Source organism: Oratosquilla oratoria, chromosome 12, assembly GCF_046742065.1.
Source record: "Oratosquilla oratoria isolate Oo_2021 chromosome 12, ASM4674206v1, whole genome shotgun sequence".
Lineage (NCBI taxonomy): Eukaryota > Metazoa > Arthropoda > Malacostraca > Stomatopoda > Squillidae > Oratosquilla > Oratosquilla oratoria.
Genome location: NC_134788.1, coordinates 70,020,163 through 70,044,340, shown reverse-complemented (window position 1 = coordinate 70,044,340; position 24,178 = coordinate 70,020,163). Strand labels below are relative to the sequence as shown.

Genomic DNA, 24,178 nt, shown 5'->3' with positions numbered 1-24,178 from the left:
ACCAGCTCTATCTACCACTTCCTTTTCCCCTCCCATTTTCATGATCACCTCCTCGTTTCTCACTCTATCCAACCTAGTAACTCCTACCATATCTCTCAGACATTTCATCTCAAACACATTTAATTTTCCTCTCTGCCTGTCTTAAATTCAAAGTCTCTGCCACATACAATACCGTCGCGCAATCACCCCTTCATCAATCTCCTCTTTGCATCCATTCCCACTTGCCTATTTCTCATAACACTTTTTAATATCCCCAAAGCATTTACTTACTTCTCTCAATCTACAATTTACCTCCACCTTCATTTCTCCCTTTCCTGCCACATGCGATCCCAAATACCTAAAGCTTTCCACTTTCTCTAACCTCTCTCTTTTTAGATTTCCTTCCAATTAACAGCCTTCCTCTAACCTTGTACATCTCATCACCTTGCTTTTACCCACATTTACCTTCAACTTTCTCCTATCACATACCTTTCTAAACCCCATCACTAATTTCCTTAATTCCTCCTCTGACTCTTCCACGAACGCAGTGTCGTCAGCAAACAACAACTTGATCACTTCCAACTCTTCTCCACTTTAACAATCTTCAGTTCCCTGCCCATTGCCTTGCCTTTAGCTCCCGCAGCACTCCGTCCACGTACACATTGAACAGCCATGGCGACATGACACAGCTCTGACGCAGTCCCACCTTTACCTCACACCATTGGCTCTCTCCATTTTCCATTCTAACACAGCCTGTACTACTCTCGTCAAAACTGCTACACACATATTTGTCCCCTTTTCCCATGTAAAGCGAAACTATACAAGCACTTCACCAGTCCTATGAGACTCTACTCTCCCTTACACATACATTAAACAACCTCACAGCCAGTCAATTATTACTGTAACTACCTTCCTCAGACACTTCGCATGGCACCCATCTAATCCAGGAGCTTTACCTGTTTTCATCATTTTCAGAGCTACTTGCACCTTATGTCCTCCCTTTTCCTCTTCCATCACCGTCATTTTCATAGCGCCTCCCACTGCTACCACCAATCCCTCCCCATCCTCCTTCACATTCAATAGCTCTCTGAAATACTCCACCCATCTTCCCCTTACCGCTTCCTCTTCCGTCAAGATCTGTCCATCTACAACTTTTACTTTTTCTCCTCTACTTGACTCACCTCCCCTTCCTCCCTTCATTTCTTTCCTAAGCATCTTTTTATTGCTTTCTATTCGCAAGCAAAGTTGCTTGGGCCAGCAATGAAACAGGTTTTACGATTCGTGGGTTTATCAATCGGTAGGTTATGCGTACAGAGAAGGCACGACATGTGTCACAGGAGTTTAAAGAGTAACTAGCCCGTGGGCGAAGGTGCTAGATGCTGTAAGCACACAAAAGAGAAGGGAGCCTTTGTTGGATGTATGAAAGGGCTTTTCGTCCGGTGTCGTCGCTGTTGGTCAGAGCACGCCATACAGCATTGCACACCATTGCAAAGTGTGTTAGTTTCCTATGCCAATTACACTTTACCACACCTGGTATCCGTGAGGCGAGGCGAGCGGCAGTGGGCGAGTGGATTCGCGCACGAGGGCCGCAGGTCCACCATAGAGGGATGTGGCGTGACAGTGGCGGCATCGCAGATGGGCGGGGCCACCGGGCGGAGGTGTCGCCGATTACGCCACCAGATTCTCCCGGAGAGGGGCCGGGCGTTCTTGTCGTATCGCCGGAGCGTCTGGGTGACCCGAGCTGCGGGCGGCGATCGTACTCCTCCAAGCGCGCTTGCCATTCCACCGAGAAGGACTCCGAGTGGGCCGGGACGCATGTGAGGAAGGATCGACCGTACAGGACCTGGGCGGGTGAGTGGCTGGCCTGGGACGGAGACCGCGGTCGAACTCCTCGCAGTGGTTCTTGCCGGAAGGTGTGGTCTTAAGGATGAGGTGCTAAAACCAGGAAGGACTTTCCTGCGACGTGAAAGAAGTCGGCAGACACGGACTCGAAGGGCCCGGTGGGGTGGTCGTCACACAGCAGAGGCTCATGCTGATGGCTGAGGCGCAGCACCTGGCATGGCTCGCAGGCCTCCACCGTGCTCTTGATGTCGGAGTCAATGCTGGGCAGGAATATGGCTTCTTGAGCCCGTCGCTTGGTGGCTTCCACGCCGCGGTGGCTGTCGTGGAGGCGGGTAATCGCGTTCTTCGTAGAGCGGCGGGGACAACGATATGCTGGCCGTAGAGTAACAGGTCCCCATCGGCAGAGAGGGCATCCCGGAGCACCAGTACAGAAGGACGGAGCTGGGCAAGGCGAGGCGGTTGGACGGGAACCCGGAGGACACGCAGGTAACCAAGTGGCCGTAGGCGGGGTCCACCCGTGCCCGCGGCCCGGGGTTTTGGACCGTCTTGTTGGCGTTGGACGACGGGCCATCACCGCGAGCGACATCGTTGCCGGCGACAACGCTCCTGACATGCGCGGCGTCCTTGTGGCAGTCGGTGTCGTCCTCCGGCGTAAGGTGGGAGACCGGGTCTTGTGAGAGGACGTCAGGTATGCAGAACTGCTTCCCGGCGCACCACATCGCCGTGAAGACGAAGGGCGAGAGCCTCTCCTTGAGCTGCTGTATGTGGGGGTTCTCGACGGTGTCCAGGGTGTATGAGTTAAGAATGGGAATGAGCGGACGATGGTCCGTCAGCAACATGAAGTGGGGAAATCCAAGCAGGTACAGTTTGCATTTGGACGCGGCCCACGTGGCAGCAAGCATCTTCAATTCAATCGTGACGTATGGGGTTTCGGCGCCCGTCAGGAACCGAATGGCACACTGGACGAGATGCAGGTGCCCCTGACTGTGGTTCTAGCGGATAGCGTACCCCATGATGTATAGGCGCGACGCATCCGGCTGCAGTACCACTAGCAGGATGGGGTAAAAGGGCGCCAGTACAGAGCTCGCTTGCCGTCGGCGAAAGCCTTGTCGTGATCCGTGGTCCAAGTGAATGAGCGCTTGGGACTCAGCAGAGGCCGTAAAAGTTGAGCCGCCGCTGTTATGGCCGGAGTGAAGTCCGCCAGTTGGTTCGCCAAGCCTATGAAAGAATGTAGATCGGTCAAGTATAGCCCTTACCTTGTCCTCGTCGGCGGATATACCGTCGGCGGAGAGGCGGTAGCCACAGAACCTGACGCTGGGGTTGACGACCGTGAATTTCTTCTTGTTAAGGGTGATGCCGTGGCTGCGGCATCTGGTAAGCATGTGGTGGATCCTCCGGAAGTGGGCGGGGAGGCCTTCGTCGAACAGGAGGATACCATCCACCACTTTAACACAGTTAGCCACGCCTTGCAGAGCCGCGTCTCTCTGGAGGCAGTAGGTGTCACCAGGTCGCAAGGAGGGCGCGGGAGGCGGCTGACGTGGGGGTGCGCACGCCTGGCGTTGAGCACTTTTATATGCTCAGACGGTGCACACATGCGAGTTGCCCTGGTGCTCCAAAACTGTCCCCCTCGCCGACTCGTTCGAGCGCCAGTTGGTCACTACTTCCTGCAGTGACCCGGTTGCGGGGAGGAAGCTGATGCGTTGTACGAGTTCCTCTTCCCTGACGGCCATGAGTATGACCGTTTTCATCTGGGCCTCCGCGCAAGCGACGGCGCCTACGGCGCACAGGTCTACCTACCAGGCCTTGTGCTTGGCGCGGCCGTAGAAGTCGTCGAAGGACTCGCCTTGCGCTTGCCTGCATTGCAATAGATCACGGCGGCGGAGGACCTCGACTCGCGCGTCTCGGAGGTGGAGTTCCAGCCGGTCCAGCACTTCGTCGGCCGAGAGCGGGGTATCGTGGGGGGTGTCCAGTGAGTTCCGCAAAACCGCCTGTACGCCGAGAGACAAGCACAATCTGACTTGTGTAAGCTGTAAGTCGTGCGGCATCCTATTGACGCTGGCCATAGCGGCGTAGTCGGCCCAGCCGCGGCGCCACGACAGGAACGACTGGAAATGGGCGTCGGACTGCAACGGCGGCGAGCACGGAACCGTCAGGTTACCCGGCGGCTGAGGGGCGGGCGGCGCTCCGGTTACAGGCGAGGCCGGGACGAATAGAATCGGCTGAGGCCTCGATGGAGGGGACGTCGAGCGGGTGACGAGGGCTAGGACTTGTTGCAGGGTCTTCGCCATTGCGTCAACTTTCGCAGGGTCTTCCCTCTGTGCGTCTTGTTTCACCGCTAGGCGAAGCCCAACGTCGCCGCAGCCATCCCGCGGAAACGTCACGTTTGGTGTGAGCGTGGGCGGGGCGGGTAATTTGACGTCGCCCTCTAGCGACATAGATGATTCATGGACCGGGCTTGGCGGTGCGGTCTACGTCAGTCAGCTGGGGTGTTGCGTGACGTCAGCGTCGTTCTCTATGTTGGTCGCGGTTGTGTCGAGAGCGCTCTACCGAGAGGCAGTGTATCCGTAGGGTTGGGATGAAAGGCCTCTTTGTTCGCTCCTCTAAGGGGCCACCAAAGCGTGTCACACGGTAGGGCTTCACTGAACTGTACTGCACTGCACGGTCATAAGTGTGTACTATTGCGGTTTCCTTCAACACCTCGTTCACGTAACCACCACCGGATCCTGAAGTCTCGCGTTTCTGTCACTCGTTCGCTTCCACGCCACCGATTAACGAACCGTGCTTATGTTTCACTGTTGTACGTTGCAAGGGTGCTTGTAATTGCAAGTAATTGCAAGTATCCTACTCACTGCGCCATGTTCGTAAGTAAAGTTGCCTGGGGCATCAGTGAAACAGGTTGTACGATTCGTGAGTTTATTAATCAGTAGGTTATGCGTACAGAAGAGGCACGACATGTCCCCAAGGAGTCTAAGGAGTAACTGGCCCGTGGGCGAAGGTGCTAGATGCTATAAGCATACAAAAGAGAGGGTAGATTTTGTTGGGTGTATGAAATAGGTTTTTGACCGGGGGCCTCGCTGTTGGTCAGAGCACGCCATTACATCATTGCACACTATTGCATACTGTGCTCGTCTCCAGCGCATATTACAGTATATCACACTTTCAAAGTTTTCTCATACTCTTCCCCCATTTTACATTTGCTTTCTTTTTTATGCATCCTTTATCTTTTGTTTTGCTTCTCTTCCTTTTTTATAATTCTCATGGTTTTCTCTCATTTTACCTTTATGCAGACTGCACAACGTCCGAAAGTTGCCTAAAGAAGGACGGGGAATGTGTACACCACGACGAGGTCGACCCCACTATGAAAGTGGTCAAAGCCAAGTGCATGGAAGGCTGTGTCTGCGTCAAACGTACTTACACTACACAATTATTAGCTGTACTTTTCTTGAGATCCCTTTGAAGAAAATGGGTATATGAAATATTAATAGACCTTTGTTGCACATCTAACTTTAATCCAATAACTCACCATGATAATCTCTTACGTTTTCTTTTATCAGGATGTTTCCAAGACAACAAATGTATCGATAGGGACGGAATGTGCGTGGATCATGTTGATAATCCCCGAGACATAATCGATACCAACCTGTGTGGCAGTAATTGCACGTGCGTTAAAGGTAAGTAGAGTTAATTGTTTCATAACATCAACATGACCCAACACAGCTTGTCAGTCTTGCATAAACTAACGTCCCCAGCGTGGACATGTCTACGTGTCTTCACTGCAGATACTTCCATTCATGCTGTTCAAAGGGGTAACTGATTTGACCGAATACACTTTCATTACATCCATATCAGTAACAACGAAACCAACATGATGACATGCTTTTCTCTACTACCACCAGACCTCAGAAGGTGTCCTCAGGAAAAACCGTGTACACGAATGGGAGGGCGATGCATAAACCGGCGTAAAGAAAAATGCACTCTGGACGAGTATCGTGACTCGAGTCTATGCCCCAGCAGGCCCGTCTGCGTCTGCTGCATAAGTAAGAAAATTTGTGTGCTCATTCGTGATGTCAATGACTCCAATTTAGCCTTGTGTTATATGGCCGTCACTGAGTGTCCATAATTGTAGTGATCCTTGGTATAAATGAATGAGGTATAGATTGTCATATTTTTGTTTTGGCAGAGTGCATCCAAGACAGGAGATGCCAAGAAAGATCCGGAATGTGCGTGGGCGAGGTTGCAGATCAAGCAGATGTAATCCCTGGCGAATGGTGTCGGACCGGCTGCACATGCGTAAGAGGTATGTAGGTTTGTAAAGATTGCACATTTATTACAGTTCCGTGTTTGGAGAGCCGTGCTATGGACGAGAGTTAGAACACCACTTCTAGAAGTAATGGTCAAAACCCGATCAGGGCATTATAGTAGTAAGGTCAAATAGTCTTAAATCTAAGTCCGCGTCCACTGTTATTTTCTTTTCCCTGTAGATCACTCCCTCCCTCCCACTAACAGTAATCCTGTTAAATTGGGTGATTTACCTAGATGAGCCAATGACCCCATTCCTCCAGGAGTTATTATGACTATACATCAAAATGAAATAAGATAGATTCATGTCTCCCTCTGAATTTCTTTTACCACTATCGTTCAACTTGTCTAGAAGAATTGTAATAGAAATGTCTATTTCGACAGTACTTTCTACCACGACACAATCGTCTACTACTGTCACATCATCAACCTCTACTGCTACGAGCACCACAACGTCGACTTCTGTTGAAGGTAAGAATAGAAATACTTCTTCCTGGTTGAATAAGTGAATATAAAGGATTACAAAGGAGGAGCATGCCGACAGAAGACCTTATGGTCCATAACTAGGTCGGTTGCGAAAAAATCATCATGATAAATAGATGAATAAATAAACAAATAAATAAACAAATAAATAAATAAGTAAATCAATAAAAAATTTAATGATATGAATAGTAATAGATGAATAGGTAAAGTTAGACAATAAACAAACAGGTAAATAGTAAATAATAAGAAATTGAGAGATAATGATAAATGATAATCAAGTATATAATAATAAACAGATATATAATAGAAAAAATAATATGAAATAAATGGCAAGCATTAAAGCATCTTGCATAGGTGCTTATCTAAACGAATATTAAAGATTCGAACTGAATACATTACACTGCCTCTGCAGGAAGTTTATTCCATTCATTAACTACACGGAAGTTGTTTCTACCCACTTCCAAATTAAATCTATTTGCTGACAGTTTGAAACCATTAATTCTTGTCGGATTTTCATTCAGTTTGAAATTTTTGTCACTTTTGATGTTTTCAATTCCCTTTAGAATCTTAAAGACCTGTATCAAATCACCTCTGAGTCTACGCTGTTTTAGGGAAAACAGATTAATATGTTTTAGTCGATTTTCATATGATTTATTTTTGATATTTGGAATCACTTTTGTAGCTCGCCGTTGTACTCTTTCTAGTAGTCGTAAGAGATAGATGTACTATTTACCTTTTAAACCTATTCATTCATTCAACCTCAGCCCACCCTTGGAGAGTTGTATATAAATATATATGTGTGTGTGTGTGTGTGTGTGTGTGTGTGTGTGTGTGTGTGTGTGTGTGTGTGTGTGTGTGTGTGTGTGTGTGTGTGTGTAAGTATGTGTGTGTGTGTGTGTGTGTGTGTGTGTGTGTGTGTGTGTGTGTGTGTGTGTGTGTGTGTGTGTGTGTGTGTGTGTGTGTGTGTGTGTGTGTGTGTGTGTGTGTGAAGTAGTTATTTAGATCGCTTTTCACATGCAACTAATACATACAATCCTTCTTTTGATAGAATGCATCCAAGAGAAGTTCTGCTCATTGAAATTTGGAATTTGCGTTGCCACAGTCGAGAACGAAGCAGACATAATACATGGTCCTTTCTGCCGACCAGGCTGTACATGTGTTAAAGGTAAGAATACTTTACTCTTATCAGAACTGGGGTACATTAAACCAAAAATAATATCAGCAGGCGCAAGCACACAAACTCAAAACTCATTCTTTTCGGAAACCCTCAAAGTTTTTATATTTATGGTACTACAAACAACACAAATCCGTATCACAAATAATTTTCCCAATGTTAATTATAAAAGGTATCGATAACACTAGAAAGAAAATATGAAATTGTACTGTAGAGTAAATGATACATATAATTGTATAAGTATTAATTATACACTAACTGTATCAATCAATCATATCAGCCACCCTGAGTCCACTGCTGAACAAAGGCCTCCTTCATAGCATTCCATGATTCACACGACCGTGCCATCCTCTGCCACGTCACTCCTGCCAACTTCTCGATCTCGTCATTCACCCTTATGTTTTGTCCTCTCCCGTCCTTCCACCACAGACATTCCTCTCTTTTGTAATGCCCCTTTCATCCCATCCATCCATCTCATCTTAGGACACCCCCTCATATTCACTCCTTCCACCTCCGCCTTCCACACTTCTTTTACTAATCTTTCTTCACTCATTTTTTCCATGTGTCCAAACCATCCTAATACTCTTTCATCAACCCTATCTCCCAGCTCCCTTTCCACCCCTGTTCTCCTCCTCACCTCCTCATTTCTCACTCTATCTAGCCTAGTAACACCTATCATACTTCTCAGACATTTCATCTCAAACACATTCAAACTCCTTCTCTCTTCCTCTCTCATGTTCCATGTTTCTGCCCCGTAGAGTGCTGTTGGTACAATCACTCCTTCATATAACCTCCTCTTAGCATCCAATTACTCGCTTCTCTTAATCTACATTCTACCTTCACCCCGCTCCTCCCTTTCCTGTCACATTCGCACCCAAGTATCTAAAACTATCCACTTCCTCCAGTATTTCACTCTTAATGCCCACTTCCAGCCTGCTGTCACTCTCTCCCTCTCCTTACTTTTACCCACATTCATCTTCAGCTTCCTTCTTTCACACACCTTCTCAAACTCTGTCACTAACTTCCTCAATCCCTCCTCTGATCCCTCTACAAGCGCAGTGTCGTCAGCAAACAGCTGGCTCACCTCCCACTTTTCTCCAATTTCTTTAATCATCTCCAATCCCCGGCCCATTACCCTTGCATTCACCTCTCGCACCACTCCATCCATGTATAGATTGAACAGCCAAGGCGACATTACACATCCCTGGCAAAGTCCAACCTTTACCTCAAACCATTCACTCCATTCCTTATTCTAACACAGGCTCAACTACTCTCGTAAAAAACTCTTGACTGCTCTTAACATCTTTACTACAATCCCATATATCCGCAATATCTCCCCCAGTGCCTTCCTGTCTACCCTGTCGTAAGCCCTTCCCAGATCCATAAAACCCCAAAAAATATCCTTACCTTTTCCTATAGCTTTCTCACATATCTGTCTTACCATAGAAATCTGATCTACACAACCCCTACCTGTCCTAAACCCACACTGTTCCTAACCAATTACTCCCTCTATTCCTCTCCTAATCCTCTCAATCAAGACCCTCCCATAAACCTTCCCAACTACACTCAACAAGCTCATCCCTCTGAAACTACTACACTCACACATGTCCCCCCTTCCCTTGTAAAGCGGAACTATACAGGCACTCCTCCAGTCCTCCGGCACTGTACCCTCTCTTAAACAATCATTAAATAACCTCACCAGCCAATCCACCATAACTTCTCTTCTACACCTTTCTTTGCTTCCTCATCCCACCACTCACTATACTTCCTTCTACTTCCTCCCGTCCTCCTTGTTCCACATATCATCTTTGCACACCTTATGACTCCCTCCTTGAACCATCCCCATTCCTCCTCCACTCCTAGTTCTACTCTATCCTTTACTCCCTCCCATTCCTCTTTCAGCCTCTTCTAATACTCTTTCTCCTTTTTTCCCATTTAAGCAGTTCACTCTAAGTACCTCCCTACCTTCTGCCCTTTTCCTCTTTCTCTACCTATTTTCCACTCTTATTTTACCTTTCACCAGAAAATGATCTGATATTCCTCCACTCTCTCCCCTTAGAACATGTGCATCCTTAACTCTTCTTACCATACTCCTGGTCACCACTATATAGTCCATTAACGCTCTATCTGCCACCCTTCCATTCACCACCCTCTCCCATGTGTACTTATGCTTGACTTTCTTCCTAAACACTGTATTTGCTATCATCAGCTCTTTTTCAAGACACACCTCGACCATCATTTCTCCACTACGATTTTTACCTGGAACTCCATACTTCCCAATCACTCCGTCTATTGGTTCATTTCCTATCCTAGCATTAAGGTCTCCCAATACAACTACATTGATATTTCTCCCTAATCCTTCTATGCACTCATTTGTATCTACCCAAAAAGCCTCCCTTTCCTCTACGCTCTTCTCACTACCAGGTCCATACGCACTTACAAAAATCCACATCTCCCTTCCCAGCTTGATGAAACCTCCTTCCACTCCACTACCCGCTTACTTATTTCTTCACTTAGTAGTATAGCCACCCCTTCTCTCCCTCGTCCCCTCTTCACTCCTGAGTACCTCCCAGCTACACTCCCAAACTCACAGTTGCCCTTCCTTTCATTTTAATTTCACTCAAAGCCAGCACATCCATCTTTCTTTTCACAAACATACTGCCTATCTCTTCCCTTTTACTTTCATCTGTACCACATCCACGCACATTAAAAGACCCAAACCTTAGGGTACTGTTTGGAAAAATCCCAGATCCTCTTTTGGCTTCACTTTTTTTTTGGGGGGGGGAATTCCCCTTTTGGGGCTACAGGTAGTAGGACTCCTAATCCCATCCCCCGTCCCGTCTTTTGTCACCTTTTATGACTCAAGTGGAAAAACTCGGTGGTAGCATTCTCTTCCCCCACCACAGGGTAGGCGAAAAAAGGAAATGAATATTCAGAGAAATGGTACAGGGCAGTAACAAAGGGGTTGGGGGACAGCATAACGGAGGGATAGTAGTAGTATAAAAGTGTCATCATTTCTCTATGAACAGAGTTTTCCTCTATCTGGTCCGAAGGGGCGCCCCATATAGACCCTAAAGTATCAACTGCATAGTACTTTACCACAATAACATGCAGCCAATACCCCCAGAAAAAAACACTGCTAAATAAGACGCGTATTCCGAACATTTTCGTCTATTTAAGACATCATCAAGGGAATACAATAAAGACAGTATATATACTACAGAAGTAAGAATATCTTAGGGAACACGGAAAGATGAATCACACAAGCCTGAGAAAATTACCAAAAGTCCTCAGGTCACAGATGGACCAAATGTCCGAGCAGGATAACATGTAATAATTTTCTTTGAAATAAAATTATCAAGCCTGTACATACCTAAGCTTAGATTGATATTTTGGTCAAAAGTTTGTTTTGTGTGGCTTGTTTCAATGATGTTCCTTTCAGTAAAGGAACTACAAGAGGTTATTTTACTGGCATTTTTCCAGTCAATTACATGATCTTGGTCCCTCACATGAACAAAAACACCACTAGACATTTGACCACTTCTCCACATAACACTGAAGGTTGCGTATACACCATTCCTTGACTGCAGTGCCAAAAATTTACATCGGACAAACTGGCAAAGATATACAAACAAGAATAAACCAACATAAATACAGTGTGAGAAGTGGTCAAATGTCCATAGACGTAACTTTACATTATTATCTTTGTTGCCCAGTATGGATGTTTAATTAATTTGACCTTTTCAACATCCATCCCAGACCGGAGGCCTTGTCCTCAGGAGGAACCGTGCGCGAACGTTGGCGGAATATGTATAAACTGGAACGAGAGAAGATGCGGGCCCAACGAGACTCCAGTTTCTTCGCTGTGCCCCAGTAGGCCCGTCTGTCACTGCTGCATAAGTAAGGGAGGCTCAGTATTTTCATGTCAAAGGAGATTTTGCTGAATGCACAATTGATCTCTTTACTGCTGACCCTGGACCAATATACAACCTCCTCTATTAATGTTTCTTTCCGGGAGGGAAATAGCTGTCGATCACGAGTCCAACACGTGATCCAAAGACCAAGTGAATACACACACATACACACACACACACACACACACACAGCAATATCTTGGCCAGGGACTTTGCACTCAGTATACTTATTCTGCTGCAAATGGGATCAAGGTAAAACTGTAGTCACGCTTAAATCATATTTTGTATTGATAATTGATTAACCTCTTGCCAGAGTGTGAGACAAAGACACCCTGCGCTAAACGAAAAGGTTTTTGCCAACCCTTGGAGGCAAGTTGCAGCACAGAGGTGATCGGCATAGGCAGACCGTTCTGTGGCGATGACACATGTCACTGTTGTCTGGGTAAGTTTCCGCAGGCCTGGGCCAACGTCTTGTCTTCTTTTAAAAGGTTTCTGGAAGGCTACTTTCATTAGGACTTTCTCTAGGCCGTTTCAAACCTTAATAGTTTGGCAATATTAAAATTTTCCTATAAATTATGTATTCTGTATTTGAATGTTTTCCATGTAATTGTTTGCAATACATCTACAATACAGACTAAATGCCAAAATTAATACTGGAACCCTTGGCGGCCTTATAGATATACTTAAGAGTGATATGATACCCTGCATACATTCATTTGTGATTATACATTTATATTCAGTCCACTATTCATCCTGTATATTCGTGGGTTTACAATCATATATCGAATATTACGTCATGTCAGGTTTAGTGCATATCAACGCACACAAATGATCACAAAATTGAATTAGATTTCATTAATGCAGACTTGTAGTAAAGTGTAGAGCAAAACAGAGGAGAAAAAGATTTTGAAAAAAGAAAACTAGATAAGCCTGATTCACTTTTTGTCCAATTGATTATATTTTCTTATGTGTGCCACATCTCTGGTTTTCTTCTAATTTCATAATTTTCTTCCTACAATGGAGTATACTTTTTATTGCAAGAGGGATCTTGTATTACATAATATCTACTAAATTGTCCATTGCACCAACACCAAATGATTCTATTAAATCATCCAGTATACCATGAACTAAGTCAAGGTTGTCCACATCCCACAGAAGAACTACCAACCACCTCCACGACCATGACAACGTCGACCCCTGTTGTAGGTAAGAATAGAAAGCCTTTTCTCTATATCAAATACACCCATCTATCTACACGGATTTTTTATGAACATCACGTCCCAGTCTATTTCTTCAGAGAATTTCTTCAACGAATGAACAATGATCATATCAACATTTATTTTTACAGAATCATCCACCTCCACAGAATCGTCTACCTCTGTCACCACATCAACCTCAACCGCCACAGCTACGACGTCGACCCCTGTTGAAGGTAGGGATAGAAAGCCTTTTCCTTGTTCGAGTGTCACCTACACCGATGTATCCACATAAACTTATCTCACCTCAAACATATCTTACATCTTTCAAATGAACACTTCAGTGAGCACACTGTACTTTCAATATTGGCTTGAACTTCCAAATAGGAGTTCACGAATAATACAATTTATTATTTGCTTCCCATGTCAGAATGCGAGACAAAGAACAAATGCCAAAGGGAAGGTGGAACTTGTCGAAACCCCTCGAAAGTTTGTGGCACAAAAGTCTTGGGTGTAGGCCAACCTTTCTGCAGCCACGATAAATGCATCTGTTGCGAGAGTAAGTACAGTATATGGGATATGTTATATAGAGATGCATGAGGATACTATTTTCTTATATCACGCTCCTACTCCTTGATCGGCTCTTTATCTTCAACTTGATAAGTCTGGTTTTAACGCAATATCAAACATAATATCAAGCTAATTCTTACTGATGGTACGACACAGCAAATGACAATGTCTTTTGATCTATCTCTATATACCTAGAGTTTTAGCCCTCTTATAAGGGAGGCAGCTAATTCAGAGGCACATAGTACCTATTCCCACCCATTTGACTCCCCCTATTCCACCACCCTTTCTACCCCTCCCATCTCAGTTCCTGATAGATAACGGGTCACCCCTGCATCCGCCAACTGTTCTGGGTCAAACGCAATGCAGCAAGACACACTACAATCACAGCAAGGAGGCTTCACTTAATCGTCGACCCCCTCACCGTCTCCTCATGCAGAAAAAGAGAAGACAGCGAGAAATCCCTTCGGGCTGCGTCAAAATATCATTCACACATTAACACTCCCTAATCCCCATCCCCCATACCTCCTTCCCTTCCATAACAGTATGTTCCATACACAGTCATTCTCCACTCATTCCTATCTCTTGCCTTCTCCTTTCCTTGCTTAACAAATATTCCCGTCGTGTTCAACTCCCCTTTAACACCATCCATCCATCTCATCCTCAGTCGTCCCCTCAACTTCACTTTCCGCACCTCTGCCTTCCACACCTCTTTTACTAATCTTTCACCTCTCATTCTTTCTATGTATCCAGATATCCTAATAATCTTTCACCAGCTCTATCTACCACTTCCTTTTCCCCTCCCGTTCTCATTATCACCTCCTCGTTTCTCACTCTATCCAACCTAGTAACTCCTACCATATCTCTCAGACATTTCGTCTCAAACACATTTAATATATTCTTCTCTGGCTCTCTTAAGATCCAAGTCTCTGCCACATACAATACCGTCGCGCAATCACCCCTTCATCAATCTCCTCTTTGCATCCATTCCCACTTGCCTATTTCTTATAACACTTTTTAATATCCCCAAAGCATTTACTTACTTCTCTCAATCTACAATTTACCTCCACCTTCATATCTCCCTTTCCTGCCACATGCGATCCCAAATACCTAAAGCTTTCCACTTTCTCTAACCTCTCTCTTTTTAGATTTCCTTCCAATTAACAGCCTTCCTCTAACCTAGTACATCTCATCACCTTGATTTTACCCACATTTACCTTCAACTTTATCCTATCACATACCTTTCTAAACCCCATCACTAATTTCCTTAATTCCTCCTCCGACTCTGCCACGAACGCAGTGTCGTCAGCAAACAACAACTTGATCACTTCCAACTCTTCTCCACTTTAACAATCTTCAGTTCCCTGCCCATTGCCTTGCCTTTAGCTCCCGCAGCACTCCGTCCACGTACACATTGAACAGCCATGGCGACATGACACAGCTCTGACGCAGTCCCACCTTTACCTCACACCATTGGCTCTCTCCATTTTCCATTCTAACACAGCCTGTACTACTCTCGTCAAAACTGCTACACACATATTTGTCCCCTTTTCCCATGTAAAGCGAAACTATACAAGCACTTCACCAGTCCTATGAGACTCTACTCTCCCTTACACATACATTAAACAACCTCACAGCCAGTCAATTATTACTGTAACTACCTTCCTCAGACACTTCGCATGGCACCCATCTAATCCAGGAGCTTTACCTGTTTTCATCATTTTCAGAGCTACTTGCACCTTATGTCCTCCCTTTTCCTCTTCCATCACCGTCATTTTCATAGCGCCTCCCACTGCTACCACCAATCCCTCCCCATCCTCCTTCACATTCAATAGCTCTCTGAAATACTCCACCCATCTTCCCCTTACCGCTTCCTCTTCCGTCAAGATCTGTCCATCTACAACTTTTACTTTTTCTCCTCTACTTGACTCACCTCCCCATCCTCCCTTGATTTCTTTCCTAAACATCTTTTTATTGCTTTCTGTTCGCAAGCAAAGTTGCTTGGGCCAGCAGTGAAACAGGTTTTACGATTCGTGGGTTTATCAATCGGTAGGTTATGCGTACAGAGAAGGCACGACATGTGTCACAGGAGTCTAAAGAGTAACTAGCCCGTGGGCGAAGGTGCTAGATGCTGTAAGCACACAAAAGAGAAGGGAGCCTTTGTTGGATGTATGAAAGGGCTTTTCGTCCGGTGTCGTCGCTGTTGGTCAGAGCACGCCATACAGCATTGCACACCATTGCAAAGTGTGTTAGTTTCCTATGCCAATTACACTTTACCACACCTGGTATCCGTGAGGCGAGGCGAGCGGCGGTGGGCGAGTGGGTTCGCGCACGAGAGCCGCAGGTCCACCATCGAGGGATGTGGCGTGACAGTGGCGGCGTCGCAGAGGGGCGGGGCCACCGGGCGGAGGTGTCGCCGATTACGCCACCAGATTCTCCCGCTCGGGAGGCCAATTTCGTAGTCCCTGGTCCTGAATCCGCACGCGTTGGCCGGCGGTCAGGTCGGGGAGGGGCCGGGCGTTCTTGTCGTATCTGGGTGACCCGAGCTGCGGGCGGCGATCGTACTCCTCCGAGCGCGCTTGCCATTCCACCGAGAAGGACTCCGAGTGGGCCGGGACGCATGTGCGGAAGGATCGACCGTACAGGACCTGGGCGGGTGAGTGGCTGGCCTGGGACGGAGACCGCGGTCGAACTCCTCGCAGTGGTTCTTGCCGGAAGGTGTGGTCTTAAGGATGAGGTGCTAAAACCAGGAAGGACTTTCCTGCGACGTGAAAGAAGTCAGCAGACACGGACTCGAAGGCCCCGGTGGGGTGGTCGTCACACAGCAGAGGCTCATGCTGATGGCTGAGGCGCAGCACCTGGCATGGCTCGCAGGCCTCCACCGTGCTCTTGATGTCGGAGTCAATGCTGGGCAGGAATATCGCTTCTTCAGCCCGTCGCTTGGTGGCTTCCACGCCGCGGTGGCTGTCGTGGAGGCGGGTAATCGCGTTCTTCGTAGAGCGGCGGAACAACGATATGCTGGCCGTAGAGTAACAGGTCCCCATCGGCAGAGAGGGCGTCCCGGAGCACCAGTACAGGAGGACGGAGCTGGGCAAGGCGAGGCGGTTGGACGGGAATCCGGAGGACACGCAGGTAACCAAGTGGCCGTAGGCGGGGTCCACCCGTGCCCGCGGCCCGGGGTTTTGGACCGTCTTGTTGGCGTTGGACGACGGGCCATCACCGCGAGCGACATCGTTGCCGGCGACAACGCTCCTGACATGCGCGGCGTCCTTGTGGCAGTCGGTGTCGTCCTCCGGCGTAAGGCGGGAGACCGGGTCTTGTGAGAGGACGTCAGGTATGCAGAACTACTTCCCGCCGCACCACATCGCCGTGAAGACGAAGGGCGAGAGCCTCTCCTTGAGCTGCTGTATGTGGGGGTTCTCGACGGTGTCCAGGGTGTATGAGTTAAGAATGGGAATGAGCGGACGATGGTCCGTCAGCAACATGAAGTGGGGAAATCCAAGCAGGTACAGTTTGCATTTGGACGCGGCCCACGTGGCAGCAAGCATCTTCAATTCAATCGTGACGTATGGGGTTTCGGCGCCCGTCAGGAACCGAATGGCACACTGGACGAGATGCAGGTGCCCCTGACTGTGGTTCTAGCGGATAGCGTACCCCATGATGTATAGGCGCGACGCATCCGGCTGCAGTACCACTAGCAGGATGGGGTAAAAGGGCGCCAGTACAGAGCTCGCTTGCCGTCGGCGAAAGCCTTGTCGTGATCCGTGGTCCAAGTGAATGAGCGCTTGGGACTCAGCAGAGGCCGTAAAAGTTGAGCCGCCGCTGTTATGGCCGGAGTGAAGTCCGCCAGTTGGTTCGCCAAGCCTATGAAAGAATGTAGATCGGTCAAGTATAGCCCTTACCTTGTCCTCGTCGGCGGATATACCGTCGGCGGAGAGGCGGTAGCCACAGAACCTGACGCTGGGGTTGACGACCGTGAATTTCTTCTTGTTAAGGGTGATGCCGTGGCTGCGGCATCTGGTAAGCATGTGGTGGATCCTCCGGAAGTGGGCGGGGAGGCCTTCGTCGAACAGGAGGATACCATCCACCACTTTAACACAGTTAGCCACACCTTGCAGAGCCGCGTCTCTCTGGAGGCAGTAGGTGTCACCAGGTCGCAAGGAGGGCGCGGGAGGCGGCTGACGTGGGGGTGCGCACGCCTGGCGTTGAGCATTTTTATATGCTCAGACGGTGCACACATGCGAGTTGCCCTGGTGCTCCAAAACTGTCCCCCTCGCCGACTCGTTCGAGCGCCAGTTGGTCACTACTTCCTGCAGTGACCCGGTTGCGGGGAGGAAGCTGATGCGTTGTACGAGTTCCTCTTCCCCGACGGCCATGAGTATGACCGTTTTCATCTGGGCCTCCGCGCAAGCGACGGCGCCTACGGCGCACAGGTCTACCTACCAGGCCTTGTGCTTGGCGCGGCCGTAGAAGTCGTCGAAGGACTCGCCTTGCGCTTGCCTGCATTGCAATAGATCACGGCGGCGGAGGACCTCGACTAGCGCGTCTCGGAGGTGGAGTTCCAGCCGGTCCAGCACTTCGTCGGCCGAGAGCGGGGTATCGTGGGGGGTGTCCAGTGAGTTCCGCAAAACCGCCTGTACGCCGAGAGACAAGCACGATCTGACTTGTGTAAGCTGTAAGTCGTGCGGCATCCTATTGACGCTGGCCATAGCGACGTAGTCGGCCCAGCCGCGGCGCCACGACAGGAACGACTGGAAATGGGCGTCGGACTGCAACGGCGGCGAGCACGGAACCGTCAGGTTACCCGGCGGCTGAGGGGCGGGCGGCGCTCCGGTTACAGGCAAGGCCGGGACGAATAGAATCGGCTGAGGCCTCGATGGAGGGGATGTCGAGCGGGTGACAAGGGCTAGGACTTGTTGCAGGGTCTTCGCCATTGCGTCAACTTTCGCAGGGTCTTCCCTCTGTGCGTCTTGTTTCACCGCTAGGCGAAGCCCAACGTCGCCGCAGCCATCCCGCGGAAACGTCACGTTTGGTGTGAGCTTGGGCGGGGCGGGTAATTTGACGTCGCCCTCTAGCGACAAAGGTGATTCATGGACCGGGCTTGGCGGTGCGGTCTACGTCAGTCAGCTGGGGTGTTGCGTTGACGTCAGCGTCGTTCTCTATGTTGGTCGCGGTTGTGTCGAGACCGCTCTACCGAGAGACAGTGTATCCGTAGGGTTGGGATGAAAGGCCTGTTTGTTCGCTCCTCTAAGGGGCCACCAAAGCGTGTCACACGGTAGGGCTTCACTGAACTGTACTGCACTGCACGGTCATAAGTGTGCACTATTGCGGTTTCCTTCAACACCTCGTTCACGTAAGCACCACCGGATCCTGAAGTGTCGCGTTTCTGTCACTCGTTCGCTTCCACGCCACCGATTAACGAACCGTGCTTATGTTTCACTGTTGTACGTTGCAAGGGTGCTTGTAATTGCAATTAATTGCAAGTATCCTACTCACTGCGCCATGTTCGTAAGTAAAGTTGCCTGGGGCATCAGTGAAACAGGTTGTACGATTCGTGAGTTTATTAATCAGTAGGTTATGCGTACAGAAGAGGCACGACATGTCCCCAAGGAGTCTAAAGAGTAACTGGCCCGTGGGCGAAGGTGCTAGATGCTATAAGCATACAAAAGAGAAGGTAGCTTTTGTTGGGTGTATGAAAGAGCTTTTTGACCGGGGGCCTCGCTGTTGGTCAGAGCACGCCATTACATCATTGCACACTATTGCATATTGTGCTCGTCTCCAGCGCATATTACAGTATATCACACTTTCAAAGTTTTCTCATACTCTTCCCCCATTTTACATTTGCTTTCTTTTTTATGCATCCTTTATCTTTTGTTTTGCTTCTCTTCCTTTTTTATAATTCTCATGGTTTTCTCTCATTTTACCTTTATGCAGACTGCACAACGTCCGAAAGTTGCCTAAAGAAGGACGGGGAATGTGTACACCACGACGAGGTCGACCCCACTATGAAAGTGGTCAAAGCCAAGTGCATGGAAGGCTGTGTCTGCGTCAAACGTACTTACACTACACAATTATTAGCTGTACTTTTCTTGAGATCCCTTTGAAGAAAATGGGTATATGAAATATTAATAGACCTTTGTTGCACATCTAACTTTAATCCAATAACTCACCATGATAATCTCTTACGTTTTCTTTTATCAGGATGTTTCCAAGACAACAAATGTATCGATAGGGACGGAATGTGCGTGGATCATGTTGATAATCCCCGAGACATAATCGATACCAACCTGTGTGGCAGTAATTGCACGTGCGTTAAAGGTAAGTAGGGTTAATTGTTTCATAACATCAACATGACCCACCACAGCTTGTCAGTCTTGCATAAACTAACGTCCCCAGCGTGGACATGTCTACGTGTCTTCACTGCAGATACTTCCATTCATGCTGTTCAAAGGGGTAACTGATTTGACCGAATACACTTTCATTACATCCATATCAGTAACAACGAAACCAACATGATGACATGCTTTTCTCTACTACCACCAGACCTCAGAAGGTGTCCTCAGGAAAAACCGTGTACACGAATGGGAGGGCGATGCATAAACCGGCGTAAAGAAAAATGCACTCTGGACGAGTATCGTGACTCGAGTCTATGCCCCAGCAGGCCCGTCTGCGTCTGCTGCATAAGTAAGAAAATTTGTGTGCTCATTCGTGATGTCAATGACTCCAATTTAGCCTTGTGTTAACTGGCCGTCACTGAGTGTCCATGATTGCAGTGGTCCTTAGTATAAATGAATGAGGTGTTGATTGTTATATTTTGTTTTGGCAGAGTGCATGCAAGACAGGAGATGCCAAGAGAGATCCGGAATGTGCGTGGGCGAGGTTGTAGATCAAGCAGATGTAATCCCTGGCAAATGGTGTCTGACCGGCTGTACATGCGTAAGAGGTATGGAGGCTTATAAAGATTTCACATTCATTACAGTCGCATGTTTGTACAGTCGTGTGGTAGACGAGGAGATGAGAGCACCACTTTTGGAAGTGATGGTCTAACCCCGACCAGGACATGGTGACAGTAGGGTCAAATAGTCCGAAGTCCAGGTCCGCTTCCACTGTTCTTTTATTCTCCCTGCAGAGCCATCCTTCCCTCCCACTAACACTAACCCCGTTAAATTGGGTGTTTTTACCTGGATGATCCCATCACCTCATACCTCCGAAAGTTATTATGACTAGAAATCTAAAAGGAAAAAGAAAACATCATGTCTCCGTCTGAATTTCATTTACCATTATGGTTCAACTTGTGTAAAAGAATAGTAATCAAAACAATTACCTTTACAGCACCATCTACATCGACACAGTCGTCTACTTCTGTCACACCATCAACCTCTACCATTATGACCACCCCAACTTCCACTGCTTTTAAAGGTAGGAGTACAATTTCTTTTTCCCGTGTATTACATCTATCTCTTACACCTATCCATTTATACAAACGCAGTCCCGCCCACCCTCACGATTTTTAGTCAACATAACTTCCACACGGTGGTATATACCGGTAGACTGTATTCAGCGTCTAAATCAAATAATTGCCTGTAGTATGCAAACCGTTCTGTCGCCACGACGAATGCAACTATATTGGCAGAAGTAGTCTCCTGATTAGGAATGGGAAAGCTTTAAGAGAACATAAAAAGAACTCAATTAAATGTCTAAAGGATTTAAACAAATTCTTTTTTCTATGAAAATGCATAAATACTTGCAATGGTTTAGGAGGCAATATAACCAAAACTAAAACAATACATGAAATCAAACCAAAATATAGTAATTGGAAAATAGAGATAAAGACCAAGTTGGAGCCATCCATGAATTTGGAACTAGATATGATTAATTGGAGAGGAATAACAAATACCACAGGAGTATTGTACTTTTTCTGTATACTACAATTAGGTAAGTACAATTACGTAGACACCCAGACGCACATTCACATGCACAAACACAAACACACACACAAACACGAACACACACACAAACACACACACACACACACACACACACGCACACACTTACAAACTGTGTGTGCTGAGCAGGTTAAAATCATTAGGAGCATCTACATCTGAGCTACAGGAGGTCTACAAAACCTTCATACTCCCCACCCTCATGTATGCCTCACCAGCCTGGTCCAGCTCACTCACCCTCACACAGAGACAAAAGTTGGAGAGGGTACAAAAGAGAGCGTGCAAGATTATCCTGGGCGTGGAGTACAGCGGTTACGACCACGCTCTTGCCACCCTTACTCTATCTAGGGTGTCACAGCGACACGGTGTGGCACTAAAAAAATTTGGGGAAAGCCTGCTTTCCCACCCTAGACAACGTCACTTCCCCCCTCCCGACGCTCCACCAACTCGCCACGCCACTAGACACAGAAATAGGCTCGTACCAATCAAAGCGCCAAGGACTGACCGCTACAAAAACAGTGCCATCCCATCCATTGTGCACATAATCAACTCTATGTAAACTTGTACCGCGTATATGCTCTAAGTTTTATATTTTTAATCAGCTTTTGTAATGTATTATTCTCAGTGTACTACTGCAATTGAAATCAACTTTTTATTATTATTATTATTATTATTATTATTATTATTATTATTATTATTATTATTATTATTATTATTATTATTATTATTATTATTATTATTATTATTATTATTATTATTATTATTATTATTATTATTATTATTATTATTATCATTATTATTATCATTACACACACATACACACACACACACATACACACACACAAACACACACACATACACATACATGCACACAAACAAACATGCAAACGCACACTATTACGAACTGGGTGATTCAGGTTATACACCTGCACGACTCCCACTTAATACACCATGTATATATAAAAGAGATGGCAGTTGAGGGCACCACATTCCATCACTAATTTTAGTTGAGGAACTTGGTTGACAATTAAAGAAACGAATAGATAAAACATAAATAAATTATACACAATAAGCGCTCGACCATTACGAAAAGGGAGATTCAGCACGTCTACTATCTAGTACACCTTCTGTATATGGAGTAACACAACAGTTGAATGCATTGCATTCCAATGTTGGTAGTAGATTAGGACAAAGTGGGAGGATGGGTGATTATTGTTGCGAGAAATGACACAACGTTTAAGAAAATTATTCTAAGCCACAGTAAGGCTGAACCAGTCAATCTGAAAATTACAGACGGTGGGCTACACAAAAGACACATCATGACATCGGAGAGTGCATGCATCTTGGAAGCAACCTCGTGTATCATGTGGACAACCTACAACCACATATCAGTTAGGACTTTTGTTTCCTATAGTGTAGACACAAGTACCACCAAATCTCAATCAAAGATGATAGAACACAAGTATTGAACATAGTAACATCTTAGTCAGGTACTTCGTACTTAGTATACTTGCTTTGCAAACGGGATCAAAGTAAAGCTGTAGTCGCGCTTAAGTAAAATCTTATATTGATAACTGATTAACCTCTTGCCAGAGTGTGAGACAAAGACACCCTGCGCTAAACGTCAAGGAGTATGCCTACCCTTGGAAGCAGGTTGCAGCACGGAGGTCATCGGCAGAGGCAGACCGTTCTGCGCCGATGATACATGTCAGTGTTGTTTGGGTAAGTTTCCTCAGGCCAGCGTCTTCTCTTTCTCCCATAAGATATCTGGAAGGCTGCTTTCACCACACATGACGTCAAAAGTTATTTCAAGTCCTTTCAAATATGATTAGTTTGGCATCATTTCCAGCTTGTCTATATTGTTTTCAATAAATATATAATGCAAACTATCAATATTAATACTGGTACCAACAGCGCCCTTATAGATATGTTTTCAGGTGCCATGATATCCTGCATGCAATTTAAGATTACATAAAGTCCATCATTTATCCTGTATATCCGTGGATTTGCAACCACACTTAAAATAATTAAGTCATAATTTTTTGTGTATATCAACAAAGACATTATCACAAAGTTCAACTCGTATGCGTTAATGTAGACTTGTAGTAAAGTGTAACGTAAAAAGAAAGAGATCAGCCTTTACAAAATTAGGTGTCGAGATTTTGTTCTAACATAGACATTTTATAATTGGCTCTAATCCGTAAGGGTACCCCAACACAGTCCCTAAAGCCTTAGCTGAATGCTACTATGCTACTATACCTCTGTTGAAGGTAAGAATAGAAAGCCTTTTCTCTATACCAAATACACCCACCTATCCACACAGTTTTTTTCTTCATGAATATCACATCCCAGTCTATTTCTTCAGAGAATTTCTTCAACGAATGAACAATGATCATAACAACATTTATTTTTACAGAAATATCCACCTCCACAGAATCGTCTACCTCTGTAACCACATCACCCTCAACCACCACAGCTACGACGTCGACCCCTGTTGAAGGTAGGGATAGAAAGCCTTTTCCTTGTACGAGTGTCACCTACACCGATGTATCCACATATATTTGTCTCACCTCAAACATATTTTACATCTTTTAAATGAACATTACAGTGAGCACCCTGTACTTTCAACATTGGCTTGGACTTCCAAATAGGAGTTCACGAATAATACAATTTATGATTTGCTTCCCATGTCAGAATGCGAGACAAAGAACAAATGCCAAAGGGAAGGTGGAACTTGTCGACACCGCTCGAAAGATTGTGGCACAAAAGTCTTGGGTGTAG

General features: G+C 46.5%; 2 protein-coding genes and 1 long non-coding RNA gene across 3 annotated transcripts; 2 read left to right on the top strand and 1 right to left on the bottom strand.

Annotated features, from left to right (window-relative positions):
* Positions 1–1,900: 1,900 nt before the first annotated feature.
* LOC143030501 (uncharacterized) lies at positions 1,901–3,569 on the bottom strand. Its single transcript, XM_076193650.1, has 4 exons — positions 3,483–3,569; positions 3,078–3,374; positions 2,251–2,813; positions 1,901–2,138 (listed from the first exon to the last, which is right to left on the bottom strand). Exons 1-4 carry the CDS (start codon positions 3,567–3,569, stop codon positions 1,901–1,903), a joined length of 1,185 nt encoding a protein of 394 aa, XP_076049765.1.
* Positions 3,570–6,502: 2,933 nt separating this feature from the next.
* Positions 6,503–12,106, top strand: LOC143030865 (uncharacterized). The gene is made up of 4 exons (XR_012966939.1): positions 6,503–6,591; positions 7,652–7,768; positions 11,537–11,677; positions 12,005–12,106. It is a non-coding gene; the product is annotated as an uncharacterized LOC143030865 (long non-coding RNA).
* Positions 12,107–20,318: 8,212 nt separating this feature from the next.
* On the top strand, positions 20,319–24,178 carry LOC143030500 (uncharacterized). Its single transcript, XM_076193649.1, has 5 exons — positions 20,319–20,397; positions 20,787–20,873; positions 22,991–23,119; positions 23,814–23,944; positions 24,092–24,178. Exons 1-5 carry the CDS (start codon positions 20,319–20,321, stop codon positions 24,176–24,178), a joined length of 513 nt encoding a protein of 170 aa, XP_076049764.1.